The sequence below is a fragment of the Arthrobotrys flagrans genome (assembly GCF_004000055.1).
Source record: "Arthrobotrys flagrans strain CBS H-5679 chromosome Unknown unitig_9, whole genome shotgun sequence".
Lineage (NCBI taxonomy): Eukaryota > Fungi > Ascomycota > Orbiliomycetes > Orbiliales > Orbiliaceae > Arthrobotrys > Arthrobotrys flagrans.
In genome coordinates, this window is record NW_027137551.1 from 1,441,668 (window position 1) to 1,462,087 (window position 20,420).

Genomic DNA, 20,420 nt, shown 5'->3' on the forward strand with positions numbered 1-20,420 from the left:
CAGCTTCAACTATCGATTGGAAGTCTTAAAGCAGAATCCACAGTTGCGTCTTTATCCATCGAAGGTCGCTTTCCAAGTGAATTTTATGTTAACCTCGAGGCAGACTCTGGCTGCAGTGGGGTCAAAATGGGCGTTGCGGCAAAATTCACCGGAGAGATCGAAGGAAACGGCGGTGCTGGGTTTAAGGATATCGTATTATCGGCAAGGGTTCTACCCCTCTTTAATATTGGCAAAAAAATAATTTCGTTGCTGACTTGCTATAGCTTCAGCTCTGGCTCTAGCAATAAGATGCGAAAACGCGAGTATATTTGGGATAACACAACCTTGGGAGCAGAAAACGAATTATCGCTACTTGGGATCTAGGAGTACTCTCATACCAAACGTCGCTCTCTTGCTAAACGTGCCGGTGGAACCTTTTATAATCTTGCAAACTCTTTTAGCTGTCCGGGAGGTGGTAACAATGAAGGTGGTAGTCCCTGTGATGAAGAGCTTGGAGAAGAATTTGCCAATGCATTTACCAATGCTTATGGAGACCGAGAAGATGATCCGACACCCACTTCGCTTGAAAAGAGGTCGGACGACCACTGGCATGACGAATTTCTGGAGGAAGTTGGCCAATCGATCAAGGCCTTCCAAGCAGATGGTGGTAATTTGACCGACGAGGAGTATTGGCGTCATTTTGGCCTTGTTGCCAAGAGGCGTGGAGCTTTCGGGGAACGTGCACATCCGCGTGCTGTCTCTGATTGGGCGCCAATGGGGACTGCGCGTCCGCAACACGGACCTTTCGACTCCAGAACCTGGAGGAGAGTTTGCGACGGCTTGTATTTGTCCACCCCTTGGCATATTATCCGGATATTTTAAGAGACTAATATATTTGGCTGCAAATAGCTCCTTCACTTGGAAGACCGGCAAATACTTGACCTGGCCTAACCAGGTCAGGGGTATGACGGTATACGAGAGATCAGAAGGCTGTACTCAAGCTCCTTATCTGCGAACGTACGAGCTGACTGATATGCTTCCTGCACGAAACGGCCAAAATCTTCACATGGCAAGTAAGTTAACCTTCAGCCTACAAAATTAGACGTGCAAGTTGTACAGCAAAGATTGACTGATTCTTCTTGATGATTCTATTTACAGCCGAGCATATACTGGAGCTTCAAACTGTAAGTTTTTCATCAAATCATAATTCTAAGGCGCTTAAGGCTAGCAGATACTAACAAGGCCGAATTAGTTCAATTCTTTCTGGCGCTGGGTCACTGACAATGCCAGCGGAGAGGGTTTTGCAGTCCTCAACAATATCGGCTCTAGTCGAGACGGTGCTTGCGGCGTACTTCAGACATATTTCTATCAACTCGCCCTTGGTAATGGTTTATACAGACCTATCGATATTCTCGCCCTTGGTGTATTCCCGAGCAACACCGATTTCTATGCCAATAACTTGGGGGAGTTTGTCATTTTAGAAAGACCGACCAATAAAGTCAAAATGAGTGTAAGTTGGATCCAAATCACGGCATTCGACCCTACAACAGCTAATCGAATGTCTCATATATGTAGTTAATGGGAGGTGGAACGGTCCGCACGACCGAATATATGGCAGACCCCAACCGTACCCTCAGGAATAAACTGACTGTATTGAAGTCGTGTTTATTGGTTTTCAAATACCTCAGAGAACCTACCGTCCAGGCGAACTTTGAAGCTCAAGTCCGCAGAATGGGCGCCGGGCTCGATTTCTTAGAGCGTGTCTATATTCCTAGCGTGCGTTTCACACATTGCTTTCATGTTCATGATTACTGATTAGGAAAGCGTAACTAACACGAGACCTTACAGCGCGTCCTGACTTACCAGCCGGGCGGATTTGCTTTATCAAGCGCCTGGTATAGGTACGTAAGGGAAATAACCGTCCCTACTCTCAATCGTATTGGTGAGCAGTTCCTGCGCGACAATTTGGCGACATTGACGCGAGACCACGGTACCCCGAGACCAGGAGAGACTCAGGATGATATCGACGACAGACTGGCACTCTATATTCTGAGCACCTCTTTCCGCAATACATTCTTGCCATTCAATCCGAGCATACCCCCCTAGGTACCCCTTGAAGGAGCAGTTTTGAATGTTTGATCGCGAGATTCCGTTGGGCCCTCATGTTGTCAGCAAAAGCCCATATATATAAGTATATATATATACATAGCCACCTTTACAGCTAGTTTTTAAATTCTTTTGCAAAAACTTCACTGTGGACCTTGAATTTCTTCCCCATCGAAAGTTTAAAATTTTTTAATTTGGCTGTCTCCTCCTATCATGTAAAGTATATCTTTTCCATAGCGTAAATGTATAGAGAGAAATACTTGATAGTTTTGCATAGCTCTCGCAAGGAGCTGGAATTCCCATCTAAAAACTCGAGCACGCCACTAAATCGAAAAACACTACTCTAATTACGAGACCAAGTCCCCCTTCGGCGGAAAACTGTACCTGATCTTGACATCTTCGCCTAATCCTTCCTTGAAGATCCGAGCTAGCTCATTGTCACTCTCTCCATCTTCACTCTCTGGTAAATCTTTAGACTCTAAGATTTGGTATCCAATCGACACTTGCTTGCCATCTATTAAACCAAATACTGCTTCCTTGGGGTTTAGTGATTGATTGCTGTACCCCATCAGTACACGGCTTTCGAAGGAAAGATCTTGAAAAGCGGATTCTCAGGTAAGCCGGGATTCCAAACTAGGATTAGCTTTCAACACGGGAAGACTCACTCATATCCATCTGGAAAAATCGCATGCCGTGCATTCTGTTCGCGACAGCCTTCGCCGCCGCTAGGTAAAAGCTGCGGACCCCGGAAGTCGCTGTCCGCTTGTCCCTATCGTCCTCGTAGTTGACCACGTCATCAATGATGTCTGCGTTGAGCCAATCAAAGCCGTCGTTATCGTCCTTCGGGATATCTTGGTATTCTTGGTCGCCGTCCGTTGGTTCGAGTTCCTCTTCGTCGTCATCTTCTTCTTCGCCCTCCGCATTTTGGAGCGCGCTAGGCTGAAGTTCAGATCTCCTATACCCGTAGGCATCGATGTCACAGAAATACAAACGGAATGTGTGTAGGTACGGCCAATCCTCAGTTTCTCCATCAGACAAGACGCCGTCCCTCGGCTCGAAAATTTCTGATGTGACCCTATCATAGCTTATCATCACTTCTTTAAGGCGTTTTGATAGTTTTCGCAGTAGATTTGACAGGTGATCGCCTCTTTCATCAATGTTTTCATCTAAGTAGAAGGATCTAGTAGATGTGCTATAAGGCATCCGTCGCATGTTGATGGGGTAAGTAAGTGAAAGGGTTGTCAAATTTTTCATGCTCTGATCTTGAAGCTTGATTATCGACTCTATATATCCACAAGCAGCTGTATCGAACGGGAGTTAGTATATTATGTTTGCTTGAGGCTCGGGGACCGCTCGATGAGAGCCGCGCTTCACTGGGGCAGGAAAATTACCGTTATACATTGTTCGTAGAAATCTCCTCGAGCGAGATACACCATATACGTGAAGCCATAGAGACCTAGTCCCGTCTAATCTACTTAGAAGCGCGTCCATAGATCGGTTTCCGAGCTGAAGAATTTGATTTGAGTCGCTAGATGCATCCGGGATGCTGGTTTTGAGGTCCAAACTGTCTACGGCAATCGGTACGGAAGATCCGGTTTCTGCGTTAGATGAATCTGAGAATTCAAACAATGTATACTTTCTGCTGCCTTCTTGGGTCCCCGCAACTTGGGTGTGACTTGTCCCTCCATGCGATCCGATAGCCAGTCTTTGAAGTCTCGATCCTTCCTCGGACCATTTCGAGATGTATCCCAAGAGTTCGGAGAGGTCCGTATGCGCGACAGCAATTGTCAAATCGCGTAGAGAGGCGGTGACCACCGGGTGGCCTGAAATAAAATGTGCAAATTCTCGCACATCTTCAGTCCGGAGAAGATGCTGGCGCCGGAACTTTATGCCGATGACTAAGCGCCTCCATTGTTGATTTATGAACGCCAGTTGCTTGAATTCGCGAGGAAGGAGATCGTTTTTCCACGCATGGATCTTTCCCGTGTGGAAATAATGTGCTTCGATAAACGAAAATATCCTCATATGTATCTCAGGCGGTAAGGTGGTAAATGTGGCTTTGGACGCGCTCATGGTGATGTCGATAGGTCAGTGGCGACGATTCGCGCCGCTCAAGAGGTGACAATATGGCTTTTGTGAAGAGGAGCCTCGAAAGTGCTGTCAGACAGGCGTTCTGGATTTCGAGACAGCCTAAACAACACAATCCTTGATCGCAGAACCAAGCTTGTCATGGCCAAGGCCAAGCTTTGTTGGCCTCGAGCTCGAATGCATGCCGACTCGTGCGAGTCAGGTTTTATGGCAAGTTCATCTACAGCTGCTCAAAAGTTAGATTCCACTTCTGTAGCCTCGAGGCCAGCACTTTAGCTTCTGCGGCTGAATCTTTGCCGGACTTCCCAGCTTCTAATGCCAGGCTTAATCTCGATCAGGAGGCCGGCGAGTGGGGTTCACCCTCATTGCGTTATCCAACAATCGCAACACAACGCGTCGAAACTAATGCTGAGACTGGCGTCGAAAGTCCAACTGATTGCTACATAGCCTAACAAAGTTTTAGGATTGGGCCTCATAAGTGGCCTGAGAAGGGTTTGGGCTTGCGGGGTCTCAGTGACCCTCTTGCGCTAAGATTTTCTCTGTCACCAAATAATTGTTCGCCCGCAGGGTTCTGTTCACCGTCTAGAAGCCTTCTTGCTTCCTCCCTAGAGTTTTCGATTTTTACCTAGCTGTGATTGGAGCAGGAGCTTGACTTAACTAGTGGGTGGATATTGCCGCTGAGCTGTTCGCCGCACATGTCTTCCAGAGTTTTTTTTGGCGGCCTGGTGGGGGTCAGTTTTGTCGTGCCCCACCTTCAGCGCTAAACTAGCGCAAGTATAGCCCGTCCTTCGCCTCCTGGCGGATATTTTGTTTTAAAAATAAACAGGGTCAAGACCGTACCATCGCCCTAACTAGGAACGAATGGGTTAGAGAGTTAACAGTACAGGCAACAAGCATCTTAGAATAGTTTCGGCCGTAGCTGTTGGTACCGTGTAACAATCTGCTTTAGCTCTATCCAAAGTTTCTTATGGTCAGCTCTTCAACCATATATAGCGAAGCTGATGATATTTCCTCGCCGACATGACGAACTTTATTTTCAACCCGCTGCTCACAGGATCAACTATGGTGATTATTGCACTCACTCAAGACTCGCCGGTCTCCCCGCCCTCCCTTTCTTTTTTCACCTGGTTGGAGCTAAAATTGGATAAATCATAAGCGAAAGATTCAATATTAGTAGGGTCTATTAAGTCGAGTAGCTCGAATTTGGACGGTCATACGAGAGGAAGCAAACCGACCAAGGACCACGACCTATCTCCAAGTGGACCTCAGGTTGCGCTGAGCCCTGTCTTCTGGAACTCAGCATCATATGCAGTATCCGTCTCGCTAAGGATTTGCCGGCTCGGAATGTAATGATTCTTCCACAGGCTTGGTTTCGTAGCTGGCTGAAACTTTTATAAATACTGTGAAGCAAAGTAATGTCACCTGACTTCTTTCTTCTTCTTCTTTTTATTCGTAACTTCAACCCAATCGTAAAACATTTCTTGCTTTTATCGTCTATGCTGGCAGAAAGCCTGGTTCCGAGGATCCGTTCAGTCGCGATTTGGTTGCTGCGGAGATACCTTTTAAGGTATTTCCGAAGAGAGGATGCGTGACGTTCGGTCTTTCCTGGCTACAAGAGTTACGAAGAAGAGCTGGAAAAAAGCTACAGAGATCTGTTGATAAGGCTCCTCCTTTGCGGTCGGGCACCCCTATATGCAATGGATCACATGACTCGAGCCTCTTGGTGCCCTGGCCTTAATTGCCAACCCATTCCTGCATACGGGGTCTCAATATCATCCCAAAACTCTTTTGGTCCGACGTATGTTCCACGCAGTTAACAGATTGATTTCATCTTAAGGGCCGTTCAATCTTCGTTTTCTCAACGGATGTGTATAGTGCTACCTTATTCAAACATCATTGTAGTGGACTCAATGCTCGAGTTTGCAAATTTTATCCATCCCTATCCAAAATTTCCAAGACCATCCAGTGTTCTGGCCGGTCGTAACCAACATTCCCTTCCTAATATTCAGCAGCAGCGAGGTGTAATACAATGTTCATGTGATCATACGCGCTTTATGGGAGGTAGCTAAGCTAAACAGCTTATCGGCCGCTGCGACCGAGCTCCGGTTGATGGGTGGATATCTAAATTAAGGGTTGCGAATGCCAGCCACAGCGAACATTTGCCAATCCGACAAGATGGCCTATTGACCTTGCATACACACAAAAAATAAAAAGTCTAGAAGAATATATAGTGGGTATTAATAATATAGGGCACCCAAGGTAGGTGACAAGCGGCAACCAGTGGGGTCGGCAGCCATGAGGCACGAATGGGAGCTAGTGGGAGCTAGTGGGAGCCAGTAAAAATTACTGGAAGCTAGTAGAAACTAGTAGGAACTAGTGGGAGCTAACGTAATCCACCCACCTGCGAGATGTACCCTAACGCGAGATGCTATTTTTCACTGAAAATTCAAAATTTAATGCCTCCGGGACTTCGAAAACGTGAAAATGGTGGTGAAAACTATTTTAATTAACTAATTTTACATTATTATTAAAAAAAATTAATAAATTATTTGTGAAATCGATGGTTTTCGTTGAAAAAAGTAAAAAAATGTAATAATACAACGTAATTTGTCCCGGCACCCCTATAACCCCTCCTTTGGGTGCTACTGATCCTTTAGAGTTTAGGTTTAAAACTGCTGGGTATAATCAAGCTGCCTATTATTGGCGTTATAGGTTTGTAAAGATATTCCTAGAGATCGAGTAGTTATTTGCTTTTCAGTTATTTCGATAGTTGTTTTAATTTCAGTATTTGCTAATATCTTTGTTTTTGTAACAAAGCAATCGCAGCATAATGAACTCCAAGCAGAAATCCAGGCGGCCGGAGGAGCCCTCAGAATGACCATAGGAAACATCCAGGCGATACTGTGGTTGGAAGAAAAACCATACGACGCAACACAAATTGCAGATCCAGAATAAGGAAGTATCCAGATTTAGACCTCGAAACTCGCAGACCAAGATTACAGCTATTATTTTAATAAGTGCAATATAGGGCCTGTTTAGGCTCTTGCTTTATACAGATTTCCCGACCTATACAGAAACAACTTCTGTCCAGTTCAACACTCTATATATCCGGATGTTTAGTTCAGACTTAACTCCTATCTAATTTAACAAACTATATAGTTTTAACTCCTATCTAGTTTAACATTTTGTATATCTAAACGTCTAGTTCAGACTTAACTCCTGTCCAGTTTACTTTGTTATTTCCTTTGTTAATTGTCTATTTAAACTGCTATATTCGCTGTCATGTATTTAAAAACCAAGCAATAATTTAAGTATCAATCTGTATTCATACTAGTACACCATCCTCGTCTTGTGACATTTGTGTATTACCTTGATACCTCGACTAGTCTCTATACGATTTCTTACAGTTTTTAATAAATGAGTTTTATTTTCTTTCTTTTTATTTCGTTTCGTTCTTAATATTTTAGTTAACTTTTTATTAGTTACTTCGAGAACTTTACGCCTGGGGAAGGATTTGGCTGCAACTTTAATAATTTTATTATATTGCTGTTGTAGTAGAGAACTAAGATGCAGCGTAGTTAATATATCCACTGTATTAATATAAGTCTGCAGCGTGCGTAAATATTGGGGCGTTGGAAACGGCTGAATACCAGATTTTTGTAGTAGCTATAATTTATATTCTGAGATGATTTCACGTAGCGATTCGATGTGGTCCCCCTTTTAAAATTCAGGTAATTTCTCTAAAACTTGTAAAGTGTTGAAGGGGACGAGTTCAGCTCCCTTTTAACCGCCAATAATATAGTATTTCGTAAACGTTTTAGTATGCGTAATATTAATAAGCTTTTTAAATTTAGGTTTTTTAATCGTTATATCTTTAAAATGTAAATATTTGTTTACCTCTCTCTTATAAGCGGTGGCGTAATGGCTAAAGAGTCTGACGTTAAGAGGTTGAAGATACATCAGGAAAAAAACACATTTCCATCCTGCTCCATCCTGCCCATCCTAAGGCAAGATGGGCAAGATGGGCAGGATGGAAACCTGCCTTCCGGGTGGAGCCCTTCCATCCTAAGAAGCCCTTTCCATTTTAAGGAGCCCTTTCTATCCTAAGGAACCCTTTCCATCCTAAGGAGCCCGTTCCATCCTAAGAAGGGCTTGTATCGGATGGAATAGTTTTCATCTTAAAGAACAGTTTATATCCTAAGGAACGGTTTCTATCTTAAAAATAATCTTTATCGGATGCGTCTTGTTCGGATCTACGGAGGCACTGTATACGACCATCTGAGATAATAAAAATACGGTTGAAAAAATTATAATAAACATTAAACTTTTCAGTCGGATATCTCATAAGAACCAGACTGCACGTTTCGTGACAGAAAAGATATATACAGGGCCATAACATCATTAAATAAATAAGAAATCAATGATTTAGTTAAGGGTATCAAGTTCAAAATAAAAAAAAAGGGGGGAAGATGTATTAGCCTTTTGGGGGTCTTCAGTGGCACCCTCTGGATCTGTACGGGCTTCTCGTAAGTTGTCGGCATCTTTTACCGATTTAATATTTTTTTTAATTTGTAAAATTAAAGTATCCTTTATATCTAATGATTCTTGGGTATTCTCTGGAATGTTAATGACGTGGTGCTTGTCTTTGAAGACCCCGAACGCGTCTAGTTTCTGCTTGATTGGTACTAATAGCATCGATATGATATTGGTTTGATATAATTCTCGACGAGTTCTTCAGAATTCTAAATAGATCATGTATTGGTCTGGAGTGGCCCTGCGTCAGCCTTGTATCTCCATGAATAGGTGGATTCTATTTACGTTGTCTATTTAAAGATTTCAAAGTACAACTTGAATCGATAGTACCGGTTTCGAGTCTTTTTAAAGCCTTTTATAGAACTGTAGCGACTTAGGAGATAGTGATACTATTTACTTTTTGATATAGCGTCGGATTTTTGACCTAATGACCATTAGAAGTATTACAGAAATATCGAATTAGTACTTGGGGTATAACTGGAGAAGAGAATAGTGGCGGACTCGGCTTCTGCTGAGGTTAGTACAGAACTGCTGCGGCTTTGAATATTTGGCTGACTTATATCCCAGAAATCCTTTTTAGAAAGAAACCTGTTTTTTTTTAGAAGATATTTGACTCATTCTGCTTGAGCCGGTATAGAGAAGGGGAGGATATATTCGGACTCGATAATCTTTCGAGTAGCGTCTGCTACATGACCTCGAAAACTTAAAAGAAACTGTTTAATTTGTACTTGAACTGACTTTAGAAAAGGGGCCGAAGCAAGATCATGAGAGGCAAATATCTGCTCCCAGACATCCCGAACCTCTTCAGTGTCCGAGAATAGATTTTTTGTAATGCAATAGACATGGAGATCTATGCAAACAAGATTAAAATATTCAGTATATATCAGTGGAATGTTCGTCGCCTTAGTTCGGTTTTTACAAGAACGACTTACGACCGAGGCTGTCTCGAGCAGTTCCGTACAACCCGATTAAGAAATGGATTGAGATGGTGTAATACTGGAGACCTCAGATGCTGCTCGGGTGGCTGTTATCAAGTTTAAATCTGCTTATATCAGTTCAGTACGGGCCTATATAAAAATAAAAGAATTATTTAAATATTAACTTACTTGATCTTTTTAACAAACGATGTCCCGTCTTTTTCTCTAATTGATGTTATTGAAATGTCGGAATTGTGGGTGACTCTATTAAAGTCTCTTGTGGTTTTGCTGGTTCTGCTGGTTTTGCTATAGGCTCTATGTCTGCTTTTACCTGGCTTGTTGGTTCTGCTGAAGGCTCCGTATCTGCCTCTACCGGATTATTCAAAATAACTTTGAAAAAAATTAGTTCCTATATAAAAGGTGAATAAAAAATGAAGATGGATCAGTACTCCGTTGGTCCCGGTCAGTAACAGGAACGGGCTATTATGTTTTAAGAAGTAATCGTATTAAATTTTCCCGAGATAAGTCTGAAAACTTCTCTGTTTCTACTGTAGAGGATGTGTCGACTTCTGAGGTTTTTGTACGGGTTGTTGGTAGTGCTGCTGGTGCTGGTTCCCGATGTGTCGCTTTTGCCTGGGCCTTGATTTGTTTTTTAGTGATTTTGGCATTTTTAGTTTGTAGCTTCCTAGGCATGATAGAGGCTTGTTCAGGTACTATACATACTGGCTAATGATAGAGACTAAATTTTGAAGATTTAATAAAATGATAAAGATGTCTCAGTTCGATGTCGACGTGCAGTAGAACTTTACGAATATCCTGATGATTGTTTAGGGAGAAATAGAAAAAGGGGCTAGATATCTTAATTTGATATATGAAATGTGATATGTGATATTTTTTTTGAGTAGGATACCAAAGTGCTGTGTAGATCCCAATCAGGTAATAATGTTCTCACTACCAAACTATCATCGCGAGCTTAGTATTCTACAAAAATACCACATATGGAAATGTTGATTGATCGAACTGCTAACCAGCGCAGTTCTGAAGTTCTTCCTAGCTGGGCTATGTAGGCCTCGAGCAGTTTTCATTCCAAATATATAAAATACATATATAGGGTCTAAAAATAACCCAATCTTTTAATATAATATAATCAAATAAAATCTGGGGTATTAAGCCAGGGTCGACGCGCTGGGGGTGGTGAATTAGCTCTACCAGTTCTGTAAAGGACCACAACCAAATATGCGGCCTTTAAATCTTAACAACGAACTAACTAAGTTAAAACATCTGCATTGGTATGCAAATGTATACTAGCAGGAACTACATTGGTCCTTCTACCAACTGTTATGGCCGTTGCTATAGGTTCATTTTCTGGTAGATTATATTTTATCGTTCTATCCTCTGTGAACCCCCAGACTGACCTTGGCTCTTCACCGACCTAAAGGAGATTGTTGAAGAGTGATTTCAAACTAGCTAAAGTTGGCTGTTTGAGCAAACCAGTGAACTTAGCGACGTCTGCCGTATTATATCGGAAATCTGCTAAAGCAGTTGGCGGATTTCCGGCAACCAAAACACCAAGATTAGTATCTAATTCGACTAACCAGCCTAGTACCAACCTCGGAGGGTTGCAAATAGTTCGAACCCGTTTTTTAACCCAGTCTATAAATAAATTATATTAGTTTTGGATTTTGAAAAAAACTTAAGTAGGCAGGAAGGCCTAAACGGATCTCTAGAAGGCTTACTAAGTTCTTCTTGGTTTGGTTTCAGGTTAACTAAGAGTTCCAACTCTCTCTTCCTTGTCCTTTTAAAAACTTTTTGACTTAGATAAAGCTGATTAAGCGTTTTAACCGCTGCGTCAGGGTCCGTATCGGTACTATTAGTGATGGTATTCTTAATAGGAGCCCTAGCCTTTAAAATCTTGGCTTTTTCTTTCGACTTTAGCTTTTTGCCGAAGGCGGTTACTATCTTGTTAATGGCGCGAATCTTTGTCTCGCGGGCTCGTACAGCCGCTTTATAGTCATCGTCGTTATCTAGGTCAATGGTGGCGGGAAGGGGGTTATTAAGCTCTTTTGTAATATGAGTAAAATAAAGAAGAAAACGAACTTTTTTAAGAATCGCCGGCTAAATAATTCTAGTACCAACCTTAGTTTTTGTAAAGACAAGCGATATCTGATTCTTGAGGATTTGTTTAACATCTTTACGTAACGCCAACTATACTAGGTTAAAGCTGGCTTTAAATATTAAAAATTCGGTTCGAATTTGATCAACTGTCTATGGTTGCGAGGAGGCTTTGAACTTGACCGTGCGGGAACCATAATCTCCGTCTGCCATCTTATATAATCAGGTGGGGGGGGCTTTAATTTTGAGGTCTTGGTTTAAAATCTAGGTGATTTTGCAGGTTACGATATAGTTTTGGTGCGGAGATGTATGATTTCGGAAGAGAGATTTGTGAGGCTAATAGAATAAGTTTTGGTATTTTAAAAAAAAAGCTTCAGTTTATCATACATGATTAAAAAAATCTGAATATTATTAACTATGCATGTATATATTGTATATTACTTCAGGGGTACAGCCACGGGCTGCTGGAGCTATATACTGTGGAACATGGAAATGATAGCTTATGTTGAATCCTCAGGTTTTGGGAGGAGCTTATACAGCGCTGTAGAAGCTCCTATGCTGCTTCTCGCCCGATAGAACGATCTCATGTAGTATTCCTTAGCTTTATGCTTCTAATTAAATTAAAAAATTTGAATTCTGTTAGTTATGCATGCACACCCTGTATATTGCTTCAGGGGTACAGCCACGGGCTGCTGAAGCTATATACTGTGGAACATGGAAATGATAGCTTATATTGAATCCTTAGGTTTTGGAAAGAGCTTATATAGCGCTGTAGAAGCTTCTATGCTGCTTCCCGCCCAACGGAACGATCTCACGTAATATTCCTTACCTTTATACTTTTAATTAAAAACTTAGTTTTCTAGTTAAAGCAAATATTAATCTATAGAGTAAATATATCTGAAAACCTCGCCAGCTTGCCCAGGCCTGGGAATTCTTTTTCTAGACCTTTTGAGGTCTTGTATCGGCCTCCTCCAGATCTTACAAATATACTAAAATAAAGATCGGAATGAATGTTGGGAATTGTGTTGTAGTGTTGTATTTTGAGATCAGTGAAGATCTATGATTAGCCTGCAATCACCGAATCTTTAAACTTTATATCTCGCCATACTCGCCCTTTATAATAAATCGGCAATATTATGTCTTTAGACCTTAGGAAACTGGCTAGGATTCTTAACGGCCTCTTTAAGTGTCGTATCTGCCCCCGAGCCTCATTTAGATCTTTTAAATGGTACGAAAAACACATTGAAACAGAACATCAATCCTTCATTTCTACATTATTAGAAAGCGGGGTAAATCAGACTATTATCTTTCAAGAAACACCGCCAGTAGACGCGAATAGTGCCGAGGAAGACCTGGATCACTCAAAAGCGACCTTGGAGAGCCTTCTTGTGCGAAATAACAAAATATCAGAAGATTTAAGTACTTGACAATTTAATCAACCAGAATCTTTTATTTCTAGGCTGTCTCTCCCGGTCAAGGATGTAGGAGCTTTATTCGGTGCCTTCTCAGATCCGATAATCGTTTAGATAAAAAATAATCCATGGTTCCCTTTTACTAACTTAGAGAATTTTAAATTGGCAAAATGGTTTATCGAAGAAGATATTTTTCAAACGGCAATTAATCGGTATTTTAATTATGGAATAGGTTCAGGCGCTAGAAGTGTCGATGTAAAGTCATTCGAGTCTGCTTATAGCCTCCGTCAAATGATTCAGGAAATGGATGAAAGTCTTGGAATAAATTCATTCAAACAAAATGTATTTGATTTTGAAATTGAAGGTCATTCAGGATCGAAATATTTTTATCGAGATTTTATAGAAGTCATCGCGTATCTCTTGCGGCAACGTTTATACGCGCAGGAGATACACTTCATACCTGAAAAAGTCTATAGTGAATCTGGAGAAAGACAATATACAGAACTATGGATAGCAGATTAGTAGCATAGCCAGTAGGAATCTTTACTGTTTGATTATAGCCTTGTACCGATCTTCTGTGCTTCCGACACGACCTATCTCATTAATTTCTCTGGTGACAAAAAGGCCTGGCCAATCTATTTTTCAATTGGTAATATCAACTCGAAATATCGAAATTAGCCTTCTAAGAACGTCTGGATGTTGCTCGCTTTGCTACCGATACCGCCCAAGAAGGGCCCGTTGCGGCCGTCGGAGAAGCAATTAATTAATTCAAAAATACAGAATCTTATAAGTCAAATCTTAAAACCTCTGAATATGTACCCTACGGGCCTACTTATGGGATGCGGAGATGGATATCAGCGAATATATCATTTTCGTTTATATAAATAGTTAGCAGATCATATAGAACATATTAATCTTCTTAGTATTATTCCTAAAACCTGCCCTATCTATACGGTACCGACTACGGCTCTCCAAGATTTCAATCAGGGCCTAGGATATCCTGTACGGGACTACAACTCTTATTCTGAACAATTAGATAATAGTGATAAAATTAGAAAAGCCCAATTACGTTTAGAGGGAGTGATAGGTTCGGCAGGGGCCTTCTTGGATCTAGAAATTACTATAACAAACCTACATAAGCCGGATCTCCTACACTACATTTACTTAGGGATAATAAAACATCTTATGAAATAGATAATCAAATTTTTAAAAAAACATAAAAGGTTACAATTCTTCAATCAGTACTGGGCTTCTGCACCAGCCTATCCCGGATTCCAACTGTTCTGCAGAGGCTATACACAGGTCTCCCAGTGGCAAGGAAAAGAAATAAGATCAGTTATTAAGATTCTTATTGCGACTTTAGCGAGCGCTTTGAGGGATCCATCGAGCCTTAAGAGGCCTGTTTTCGCCCAGGCGATAAACTATGTAAATGCTTTAATAAGTTTTGTTCTATATACAACTTATCTTTCACATACTGAACAAACTCTTATAGATATGCAAAACCAGTTGCAAAGCTTTCATAATGGGAAAAATATCTTCAGAGAATTTCGGGGGGCCCGAACAAGACCACAGCAGGCAGCTACAGGCATAGTAAGAGCGGTATCCAGCGATAAAGCTCTAGATAAAAGTAGTAAAGACTCCTTAGAGGTTTCTGAAAATAGTAAGCTCACTTAAAAGTATCTTCAGCCCTCTTCTTCTCCTGATCAGGGCTCTCTAGGAACTAACCGGGGCTAATGGCTATAAGACATTTTAATTTTATTAAAATACATTTAATGACCCATTTTACTGATTCCATCAAAAAATTTGGTCAATTAAATACTTAGTCAACAGAAGTAGGAGAGGCCTCGCATGTCGAACAGCTCAAAGAGGGATGGGCTCAATCCAATCACAGAGATACATACGCTCAAATAATAGAACACAGATATCGAAAACATCAATTTAAAATACGATTTCTCAATCTCAAACAATTAGTAAAAGAAGGGGAGAAAATCAATGGGTTTAAGAAGGTCTATTCAGATTCGTTACCAACTAGAGAGCGGCGCAAACAGTACCGCAAGAATAGACTAGGAATTAATAGTATGTTTATTAATATTTATTTTCTAATATTTCTAATCACGCTGACTCAGTCTCAGCCGGCCCTGTAAAGGCTCATACGGAACCATATAATACGCCATCAATTAAAGTTACAAATTCAACTCAATTACAACCTAAAGTAGTCTTAAAATCTCCAGAAAATAAGAGCAAATGGGTTACAATAGATCAGATTAAGCGTGAATACACTATACCGGACCTCAACTGAGCGTTATATGCCTATTTAAGAACCTTACCGGCCTCCCAGACATTTCTTCGACCAGACTTTCATCCTTCATCCTTAGCAGACTTCAGAGCGCAAGTATACAAGACCCTCGCAGTCCCGATTAAGGACTTTCAGCATAAAAATGTTTTTACTAATCATATTATTCGAACTAATTTAAACTGGCAAAAGAAGGGTCCTCGAAAGGACTTCATCATCTTCCAAAAGTCTCGTACAAGTCAATATAGAAATCTGAAAGAAAAGGCAGTAGCTAAGCTAGAATTGTTATTAATTATCCATAATACAATTAGTAATAAGACCTTTCAACTAGCTTTTGTCACTGAGCTCAAGCCATACGCTGGGGGAACTATACAGAGCCCCCATAGTTTCGTTCGCCTCACCAAGCATCCTTTAGTAGATTATGAAAAAGAAAACCATCAATCTTATCGAAATATCATTCCAATTCGAGCTATTTTGGGTCTGGCTTATTTAATCTCCTATAGGACCGGTTCATATCTTCTCAATACCCACATCAATCTTAATACCTGGAATGAGATTTATTCTTATAACGATAAAAATATAGATTCAGATATCGATATTGATAATGGATCTGATATTGAAGAAGAGGAATATTATTTTGAAGTTTAAATGAAGAGTTTATATAGACCCATGTCAGTTTTATTAGGATGCCGGGTGGCCCTATTAGGATGGAGCGCGATAGACTGAGATGGACCGCGATAGAGCGCGATGGAGCGCGATAGAGCGCGATGAAAAAGTGTTCCATCGGATGAAAGGGCTTCCATCCGATAGAATTAAGGAAATGTGTTTTTTTCCTGATGTAGTACGTAGAATACGGCGAAAGACAGAGGAGTATAATTTTGTTTTTAAAATAGAAGTTGATAAAGTTTATAGTAACGTAGGATCTATAATTATTAAGGATTAGTAGTCGTTTTAAGTCTCCGGCGATTCGAGCGGTAGTAGATTGAAAGCAATTTTTTAATTAAGTTAAAGAAAGATATTTGTTTATTATGTTTTTGTTATTAATATTTTAAAGCCACCCTTCTTTCTTCTTATAATTGCGGTGTTAATCGAGAATATGAACCTTGCTTGAATAAATAACGAGCGGAGAATAATATTCTCTTATTACTAATATACACTCGATTATTGTTGCGATATACCGTATAAGGCGTAGTGCCGGGTCTATACGTACCGCTCTATAAATACAGGCGGATCTACGATGTGTTAAGATCTAGACGATCGATCATCAATTATATATACACAGACCTACATACTTTCCAGCGTACTTACGAACTATAGAACCTTTAACACGTTATCAGCATAACTTCCTGATTCTAGGAAGAGTATCTACTAACTAAGTACAACGTACTTCAGCTATTTTTACGCTTTACTGTAGTATTTGCAGACTTTTACTGATTGTAATCTCAGAATCGCAAAGATTACCCCGCTTTTTAAATTTTCGATATAACGTTGTATAATATATCTCTTAGAACGTAATATCTACATCTATTACTTTTTCAAACAGATTTATTTTAGCTGTAAATAGCCGTAACTACTAAGTCTGGCTTAATAAAATTAAGCAGGTATTAGAATCGCATATAAAATATAGCTATAAGTTATTAAAGTTTATTGTTGATACCTTTATAGCGCTACTAGCCAATACCTCAGGACCCTTATAAGATACCAGGGAATAAGCTAGGGCCTTTTTATTTACTACTGAAATAATAAACGTTATAAACGCTGAATCGTTAAACAAATACAAAATAACTAAGTTATTCACTAGCGGCATTATATAAGAATTAGTTCATAATAATATATATAATATCTTTACTAATTTATCACCCAAAGCTATAATAAATCTATTTAAGGAGAGGTATAGGCTTGATATTGAAGATATCATAAATATGCTTAAGAACCGTCTTTTCTCTTTTATTGTATAGCTAAAGAAATACGACATACATACAGCTATTTCGTGTTACTTTAAGACAATTATACAGATATAAAAAAAAAAAAACAATATTTTACCTTTTATCTTTCTACAGTTAAGTCTTATTAATACTGTCAGAGGGGTATTAGACGAAACTAAAGATCAGCACTTTAATATTGTTGCGATATACCGTATAAGGCGTAGTGCCGGGTCTATACGTACCGCTCTATAAATACAGGCGGATCTACGATGTGTTGGGATCTAGACGATCGATTATCAATTATACATACACAGACTTACATACTTTCCAGCGTACTTACGAGCTGTAGAACCTTTAACACGTTATCAGCACGACTTCCTGATCCTAGGAAGAGTATCTACCAACTAAGTACAACGTGCTTCAGCTGTTTTCACGCTTTACCGCAGTATCTGCAGACTTTTACCGATCGTAATCTCAGAATCGCAAAGATTACCCCGCTTTTCAAATTCTCGATACAACGCTGCATAATATACCTCTCAGAACGCAATGTCTACATCTGTTACCTTCCCAAGCAGATTTACCTTGACCGCAAATGGCCGTAACTACCAGGTCTGGCTCGATAAAATTAAGCAGGTGCTGGGATCGCACATGAAGTATGGCTATAAACTGTCAAAGTTCATTGCCGATACCCCTGTAGCGCCACCAGCCAGTACCTCAGGACCCTCACAAGATACCAGGGAACAAGCTGAGGCCTCCCCGTCTACTGCTAAAACAGTAGACGTTGCAGACGCTGAACCGTTAGACAAGTACGAAGCAGCTAAGTCATTCGCTGGCGGCATTATACAAGAATCGGTTCATGACGACATACATAATATCCTCACTGGCTTGTCACCCAAAGCTATGATGGATCTACTTAAGGAGAGGTACAGGCCTGACATCGAAGGCGCCATAAACGTGCTTGAGAACCGTCTTTTCTCTCTTACTGTACAGCTGGAGAAATACGACATGCATACGGCTATTTCGCGTTACTTCGAGGCAGTTATACAGATACAAAAAGAAAGAAGCGATATCTCACCTTCTACCTTTCCACAGTCAAGTCTTATTAATGCTGCCAGAGGAGTATTAGACGAAACCAGAGATCAGCACTTCAACATCTATACGGTTATGTGGTTTCATACGACGAATATTATCGATAAGACGGCATATATAATCGAACGTTTGAGAAATCACATTCTTAAGTAAATAACTTTATTTTATTATGGGCGTAATGCCCGTAGATATGGAAAGTCAGAAAAGAAGAGTGCTAAACCTCAAGCCTTTTCTGCGTCTACGCTGCCACCAGTTACGGATACTACTAGCTTGGCAGTATATAAGGAAAATAAACGAAAGTTTAAACATATGATTAGTTAGGATAATAGAACTAAGAAGGGTAATACAGAAAAAAAGGTTTACTTTAATACCAAAAGAAACGCAAGTTCTAGTTCTAGCACTAGGGATATAACTTTTCAGAAAAAGAATAAGATAACCTACCCTCCATGCAGTACCTGTGGAGGCATAAGCCACCCAGAAGAACGCTGCTTTATTAAACATCCAGAACTTAAACCTCTAAATTAAAGAATTAAGAAGAATGTTTCCTCTTATCCTACAATTCCTAAACCCTATAACGTAACAACAGTATACAAAGCCAATATTAAAAAAAATATCTGTAAAAGTGCTTCTGGAAAATCATAGCATATAGACTCAGGCACAAGCGACTAAATTTATAAGGATTACGATTTATTTATACCTAAAACCTACATCTCTTTCGATATAAAGAGAAAGATAAAGTTAAAAAATAATTTAATTATACCTATTTAAGAATACAAAACTCTTATTATAAAAACTAATACTATTATCCTAAAAGTATACGATATACTATACACATCTCAAATAACTCTAAACTTATATTCTATTAAAAAACTGTAGGAAAAAAAGATAAGCATACATTTTACACCTTAAAACAATATCCTTAAGAAAGACAGTTTTATCATAGCACAATTAATTTTCAATAAAGAAATAAGCCTCTACGTATTAAAAAATAATAGTAAATGCTGCGTACCTAAAAAGGCATAAAATAGATCTTTTATTTCAGAAATTATAGCGCTATTAGCATATCAAGTAACTATAGATTATACTTTCCCAACCAAAATTATAGAATTATTAAAATAGCATAAGAAACTAAGTTATACCAATTAAAAAGCAATTTACAGAAGTATAATTCGAACTAGGGTTAAAGTATCCTCTGAAAAGCAAGGGAATCTAACTTACGAGCCATGTCTCTTATTTAAAATCAATATACACCCAAATCCAGATCCTGCTACCTCTAAGAAGTCACATCCCTTAGAGCGTATATATATAGACATAATGGGGCCATTTGCAACAGCTTCACTGTATAAACGTCATTTGGATCCTATAGCTAAGCTATATCAATAAGCAAGATATGCGCTTGTAATCGTAGACGAGGCTATTTACTATAAATAGATAAGGTTCTTTACGAGTCGTTTAGAATATCGAGTACGTTTTATTTAATTCGTAACGATAATGGAACATAAATACGGTCAATAATCTAGAGTAATAGCTATACGCCTTGATAATACAAAAGAGTTTATATAAAAAGAAGTATAAACTTTCTATATAGAATATGGTATTGAAATTAAATCTTCCGCCCTATACGCACACGAGTAGAACAGTATAGCTAAAAAAATAATACAGACGCTACGAGAACTTGTTGCTATAATTTTAATAGAATCTGGTTTACTAGAAATATTCTAGCAAGAAGCTCTATCTACGGCCTGCTTTATAAGCAACAGGCTAATACCTCCTAAGCAGAAAGGAGAACAGACGCTTAAATCCTTAGAAGAACAGTTTAATAGAAACTCTATCAATTATACCCGTATACACCCATTTGGCTGTCTGGTGTACGTTACAGTGCCTAAAGAAAAACGCAAGAAAATCTTTAGCCAGCACAAAGCATAGAAAAGCATATTTCTAGGATACACTTATACTTTAAAACAAT

General features: G+C 39.7%; 3 protein-coding genes across 3 annotated transcripts; 2 read left to right on the forward strand and 1 right to left on the reverse strand.

Annotated features, from left to right (window-relative positions):
• Nucleotides 1-126: 126 nt before the first annotated feature.
• On the forward strand, nucleotides 127-2,085 carry DFL_005781 (uncharacterized protein; the record flags this gene model as incomplete). The annotated part of the gene is made up of 7 exons (XM_067635092.1): nucleotides 127-192; nucleotides 364-821; nucleotides 889-1,052; nucleotides 1,138-1,163; nucleotides 1,232-1,489; nucleotides 1,555-1,755; nucleotides 1,828-2,085. 7 exons carry the CDS (start codon nucleotides 127-129, stop codon nucleotides 2,083-2,085), a joined length of 1,431 nt encoding a protein of 476 aa, XP_067489558.1.
• A 347-nt stretch (nucleotides 2,086-2,432) lies between these two features.
• DFL_005782 (uncharacterized protein) lies at nucleotides 2,433-4,158 on the reverse strand (the record flags this gene model as incomplete). The annotated part of the gene is made up of 3 exons (XM_067635093.1): nucleotides 2,433-2,680; nucleotides 2,751-3,386; nucleotides 3,477-4,158. 3 exons carry the CDS (start codon nucleotides 4,156-4,158, stop codon nucleotides 2,433-2,435), a joined length of 1,566 nt encoding a protein of 521 aa, XP_067489559.1.
• A 13,753-nt stretch (nucleotides 4,159-17,911) lies between these two features.
• On the forward strand, nucleotides 17,912-18,607 carry DFL_005783 (uncharacterized protein; the record flags this gene model as incomplete). Its single annotated transcript, XM_067635094.1, has 1 exon — nucleotides 17,912-18,607. The coding sequence occupies one exon, from the start codon at nucleotides 17,912-17,914 to the stop codon at nucleotides 18,605-18,607; it is 696 nt and encodes a 231-aa protein (XP_067489560.1).
• Nucleotides 18,608-20,420: the final 1,813 nt, after the last annotated feature.